This window comes from Amphimedon queenslandica, unplaced genomic scaffold (assembly GCF_000090795.2).
Source record: "Amphimedon queenslandica unplaced genomic scaffold, v1.1 AMPQUscaffold_13098, whole genome shotgun sequence".
NCBI lineage: Eukaryota > Metazoa > Porifera > Demospongiae > Haplosclerida > Niphatidae > Amphimedon > Amphimedon queenslandica.
In genome coordinates, this window is record NW_003546666.1 from 61,514 (window position 1) to 67,466 (window position 5,953).

At 33.8% G+C, this 5,953-nt stretch overlaps 1 protein-coding gene across 1 annotated transcript; it reads right to left on the bottom strand.

Annotated features, from left to right (window-relative positions):
- Positions 1 to 861: 861 nt before the first annotated feature.
- On the bottom strand, positions 862 to 3,128 carry LOC109585228 (uncharacterized). The gene is made up of 10 exons (XM_020001222.1): positions 2,831 to 3,128; positions 2,491 to 2,787; positions 2,139 to 2,420; positions 2,019 to 2,098; positions 1,751 to 1,964; positions 1,375 to 1,704; positions 1,296 to 1,328; positions 1,191 to 1,254; positions 1,048 to 1,121; positions 862 to 1,003 (listed from the first exon to the last, which is right to left on the bottom strand). The coding sequence occupies exons 1-10, from the start codon at positions 3,012 to 3,014 to the stop codon at positions 873 to 875; spliced, it is 1,689 nt and encodes a 562-aa protein (XP_019856781.1). The 5' UTR covers positions 3,015 to 3,128; the 3' UTR covers positions 862 to 872.
- Between the last annotated feature and the right edge of the window lie 2,825 nt (positions 3,129 to 5,953).

Sequence of the window (5,953 nt, forward strand, 5' to 3'; positions counted from 1 at the left end):
GTTTTGTCACGCAAATAAAGGATAACTATTGCTATAATACTTTGCAGTTTCATGAGATGGCAATGTATAGTTTTCCTAAAACAAGTGTCCGAAAATTGATGGTGTACGATCATTGATAATGTACTCTAGTGTCGCAACTGATTTCATCATTGTATCGTGACTGATTGCCCAAAATGCATGATCCAGTACTGATTTTAGGATTGATTCAGACTAGCATCAATCCTAATCCAGATTTCAACTATTGGCTGTGTACATAACCAAAAGTAATCATGCCTGAATCAGCAATATTGCCCAAAATGAACGAATCAAGTCTGATATCAGCACTGCTACAGTCCTGACAAGTATCATTGCTGATCATGCCTGATGCTCTGGCCTGAACCAGTGCAAGACCTTTTCATGATAGTGTCGCAACTGATTTCATGACCGTATCGTGACTGATTGCCAAATACATGATCCAGTACTGATTTCACGACTGATTCAGGCTAGCATCAATCCTGATTCAGACTCCAAACTTTTGGTTGTGTAGTTTTTAGGCACTGCCCTTAGTGCCCTAAATTCCACCCTAAGGCTAACAATCTATGCTTTGAAATGAATCCAATTATGCTTATTTTATGCTCATAATTTCTGCTTTACTCAAATATCAACCATCAAGTTACACCACCTGCCATATTGAATTGCAATTGCATGTGGCTAGGGGCATAGGGCCAGAAATTTAAATTTTTGACTAATTATAACTTGCCCTATTATATTATGCTCCAAATTATGCCAGCATGATCTGGCTACCCCTAGTATCAGCCATAAACCAGTCAGCAAAGGGACTGGGCTGAGACTATTCCTCCAGCTGGCCAGCTTCATACACTGTTCATTATTCATTAATCAATATATTCATAAACAACAACAGTCTCATAAGCTGGATTAACATTTGTGTTCATAGTCTCGCCTCGCCCTATTGTGTTTAATACCAATCCTTGTACTGACTGTATAGGTCTTGCTGTTTGTTCAACTAGAAATGAATAGAGATAAGTGATATTTAGCATTATGGCTTACTCTGTCCATATGCTGGATTATTTACTGTAATCTCAACAGAGCCACTTTCCTTCCTTTTTCTCACACACCAGATACTAGTAGTGATAATTACAATCAGCAGTATTATTAGAATTAATACTGTACCAACTACAGTACATGCTAACAGTGTAGCAGATACCACTGGAGGTGGATCACTGTCAACAGTATGGTAAGGCCTAGAAACTGCCACTGAAAAAATAATTCTAAATTGTAGTGATTATATAGTTTACCTGTTGAGTATTCAACTTCACTAGATAGCATACCTATACCTTAAGTGAATTAATGCACTTGTTATTCATTGATACTTACCAGTACTATCTACTATGCTGTAACTGCTGCTGTAAACAAAGGAAGGAATAATGATGTATACATGTTTAGGTTGTACACAAGTCCATGGAGTAATGTATCCATTAATAATACCATGAACAGTTACATTATATACTCCTCCACTTGTTGATAATGTTACCAGTGTACTATCATCTGATCCATTTATATTAAAGGATTCATTCCTTCCATTACTAGTATCAGTAAATATCACATGACATCCATCAGCAGTTGATCCTGATACAAACACACACTGTACACTAACTGATCCATTGGTATATGTAGATACTAGCAGATCTTTTACATTATATGTAGCTTAAGGTAAAATAAACAAAATAGAACAATAAACAATATAACTTACAAACCATCACATTATCTTGATCTTCAATACCAAATAAGGAATTCAGTATAATTATTTGAGCAGTATAAGTTTTGCATTGTTTTAATCCAGTCATTGTGTATGATATTAATTCATCAACAATAGTGTGACACATATTCTGTGTTACTCCTTCATCAGGATAAAGGTTGCCATATATGGTAATGTTACAGGATTGTGCTGAACTGTTACTGTTTACCTAATGATGCAAAGTGATTTATAAATTATGCTTTACAGCTATTATAGTCATTACCAAATTTAGTAAATTAATAAAGAACAAATCACTTTTTCTATGATATGTCAGAGTGTAATTCAATATATTGATAGTGTAACCTATGAATAATATTGATAAGTTATTGATCTTTACACTTACTTGGACTGTTGTTAATATATGCTTCTTCTTGTGATACATATTGTCCAATAGATGCAGTAATACCAACAGTAAAATTGGCACACATTATATTCAATCCAGTAGTATTCAACCATACACTAGTACCAGTAGTGTTGATATAACTGATACCATTTACTGATACATTATATGTAGTAGCAGCAGCAATGCCTCCTGAAAATATATCATCAGAATAGAAAGAAGGAGGAGACCATGACAATGACTGATTATCATTAGACCATTGTATGTCTTCAACTGGTGATATTCCTGTAAATAGATGTAATATAATGAGTAATAATATTATACCAAAATTTAATAACAATCTATGTGTACTAACCTCTTATTGTTAGTGTAGCACCAGTGTTAGAGAACACTTGTTTAAAAGGTGGATATGACAATATGTGACATCCAATCCCAATCCCATTATTAACAGGTAACCCAGTGATAGTAAGTACTGATGATAAGTTACCAGGACCTCCAGGATCAGTAAATGTGATGCTTCTTTGTTGAGCAACAGACTCTGTCAGTGAATCACTCCCTACTAGCCAAGTTAGTTCATTGCCAGTTCCTTCACAAGTAAAACTTGCTGTCTCATAAATAGGAACAGTAACAGAAGTAGGACCAACTGTTATAACTAGAAGAACAATAAAGAATAAAGTACATTCATGACACATTACTAGCTCCATCCACTGCTAGGATCAACAAGAACAAGAGAGTGAGAGAAAGTCTATGCTTTATCATCTTTGCTTCTTTGACAAAAATTATTAAAATTACTAGATGAATGTAAAACATTAAAGGGGCAAGCCTAAACAAAGCAATTGTATTCATGTCTATGCAAATAGGAAAATTTTGTCTAAGCATTTCATTACAATCATTAGCTTGTCATCTGATTACTTATAAAATCTCTGCAGCAATTGGATATAGCAAGCATTAAAGATCTGTTAGAAGCAGTCACTGCATGAACAATTTGTATTTTGAAGAAGTTTGTACTTTTGCTTTATTAACCTTTCTTGCTTCTAGAGATGACTTAGTCACAGCACAGCAGAAATCATTTGCATGCAGCTTTCTCATTGCAGCATTCAGCTTATCAGAGTCCTTTATATCAATAAAAAGATTGTATATCTGCTGTCTCAACCTTTCTTGCTGCTACAGGAGTCTTTGAACATCAGTTTAGTCTTGTCTTGCCAACCATTTGCTGCAAATAAGCTCAGACTTGCTGAGTCTCAAATTATAGTAAATTTATTTTAAAATTTTATTTTATAACTATTATTTACCATCCTTGGAAGCTGTTGTCAAGAGAGAGGAGGTGGCTGTCGATTTTTCCCAAGTATCGCTATAAAGTGGAGACACTTCCTAAAATAATCATTAATTGGACCCCTGAAATTCTAATTCAGTGAAATTTTAATTCACCTTTACACTAGTTTCACTGCACTGTCTCCCTGTGACTGTGATGCTGACAATGATGAATCATGTCCAACTGTCATGCAGAAGTGCTCCATAAACCACAATAATTGGATTAATAATTACCTCAATTACTAGTACTTGATGCTAATGTGGTAGAGCACTTTCTATCGCATCACAGTGTTGTTATACATTACTACCATTAACACACATTCAGAATTAACTTACAAGTGACGGTGAACATGAAGGAGCAAGCTAAAAAATAAAAGACTAATATCATGACAAGAAAAATAAATATTACCTCTGTCAATGTTTGACTAACAGTGTTTTCTTGCTGTCCTTGCTCTTGACAACTTGGTTGGTCAGGTGTTGGGGTCATTACCAATTGCCCATCATTCGGACATTTGGTAAATCACTGTCAGAGACCACTACCGAAGGTTACCTTAGGTTGGGATATAGAAGTAGAGCCATGAATAGTATTCATGCTAGAGCAAACAAACCTGCAGTCACCAATGAAAATTGCCTATCTTATACTCTACATTTTTTACAACCTCCAAGAATTGACCCCCTCTAGACAAGCACAAAATATATATTTAGCTTATAAACTATTAAACAAAACAATTATTGTATTTATAGAATGCAATGAATGTTTATAATGTGGATTACATTTTCTAGTTTACAATACACATTCACTAATAAACAGAAAAAAACTAAACATCTCTACACATTTATGAATATGGTTAATTATTATTATAATTAATTGAATCAATTAGTTAAGTGATGCTTTTATTGAGACATCAATAGCAATGTTGTCATTGTTCATGCTAGCCTCTGCACTTCTGGTAGATGCTATCTTTGATAAAGTTGCTATTATTATAATTAAATAATAAATTTTATAAAATTCCCTTACATGTTGCATAGCAAAGATTGATAAAAACATAAAATTCATGCATCATCATAATTACATTGATAAATAATACCTATTTCTTTAGATGATCTAGAGGGAGATTTAAATAATTATTAATACAGAGCCAAACCCCACAATACATGTACAATAAAAATGCTAAATCAGTACATATCAAACACAAACATATCAATACAAATCTCTCCTAGTCATTTTTGGTGAAATTTGGCTAAAGTACAGGGACTTTTGCCCAATTTTGGAGCAACCTTAAAAATTCTTTATAAATCCAATTTTGACTGGGATCAGCTCAAACTTGAAATACAACATAAGAACATCTATATGTATCAGGAAAAATTATAAAAATGTAAAATCTCTCCTAGTCATTTTAATAAAATTTATTGCTTTGTGGTGCCGTATAGCGGGTAATTTTAGAGGGGCTAAAATTTGGCAAATTGCTAAATTTTGGTGACTGGCGAATTTTTAATTTGGCAAATTTGTGGCCACATGCTACGTATCATCACTTGGATCATGGCTCATCATACAGGTTACAGAGAAGTTCATTGCAGTATGATTACTATCAAATGACCTTCCATCACTCAGTAATGGATACACAAATACATTAAAGGTCCCTGTACTATAATAGTACAGGGACTTTCGGAGCAACTTAAAAAATTCGTAAAAAATCTAATTTTAATTGGAATCAGCTCAAACTTGAAATACAATATAAAAACATGTATATGCATCAGGAAAAATTATAAAAATCAAGAAATCTCTCCTAGTCATTTTTGGTGAAATTTGGCTGATGACCCTTACTATAGTACAGGAACTTTGGCCTGATTTTGGAGCAACTTAAAAAATTTGTAAAAAATTCTAATTTTGATTGGAATCAGCTAAAACTTGAAATACAATATAACAAGTGTAACAGTGTAAAAATATTCCTATAATTGTTTTCACCACCTTGCAAGTACAGCTGGATTTTTAATAAGACTTATGAAGGTTCTCTCTACCTTCTAATGCTTCCAGAAAAGACTTTAGACAGTATCTCTATGTTCTTTCCCTGTTAGAAAGCTCATAACTTTGACCCATGTTCAAACCACCATTTTGTTTGCCGTGACCACACCCACTTACGTAGCGTGGGCGGGTAGTTGCTAAGGCTTGTTATTTCTCCAATACAACGTGTATAGTAGAAATGTAAGTGTTGACATACAAATAATATATTATATCGCACGTGGGTGAAATCAATTATAGGACGACCTGGGGGCTACGCCCCCAGGTCGTAAAAACATGTGTATGTATCAGAAAAAATTATAAAAATCAAGAAATCTTTTCTAGTCATTTTTGATAAAATTCATTGCTTTGTGTTAACTTACCAGGTACATTTCTTTTCTTAGTAGTAGGCGTATCATCACTTGGATCATGACTCATCGTACAAATTACTGAGAAGTTCATTGCAGTATGATTACTATCAAATGACCTTCCATCACTCAGTAATGGA

Coding starts and splice junctions, on each gene's coding strand:
- LOC109585228 (XM_020001222.1), bottom strand. CDS start 3,014: ATGCTTAGACAAAATTTTCCTATTTGCATAGACATGAATACAATTGCT. Junction 2,788..2,830: donor CCTAGCAGTGGATGGAGCTA/GTAATGTGTCAT, acceptor TTGTTCTTCTAG/TTATAACAGTTGGTCCTACT. Junction 1,329..1,374: donor CAGCATAGTAGATAGTACTG/GTAAGTATCAAT, acceptor CTTAAGGTATAG/GTATGCTATCTAGTGAAGTT.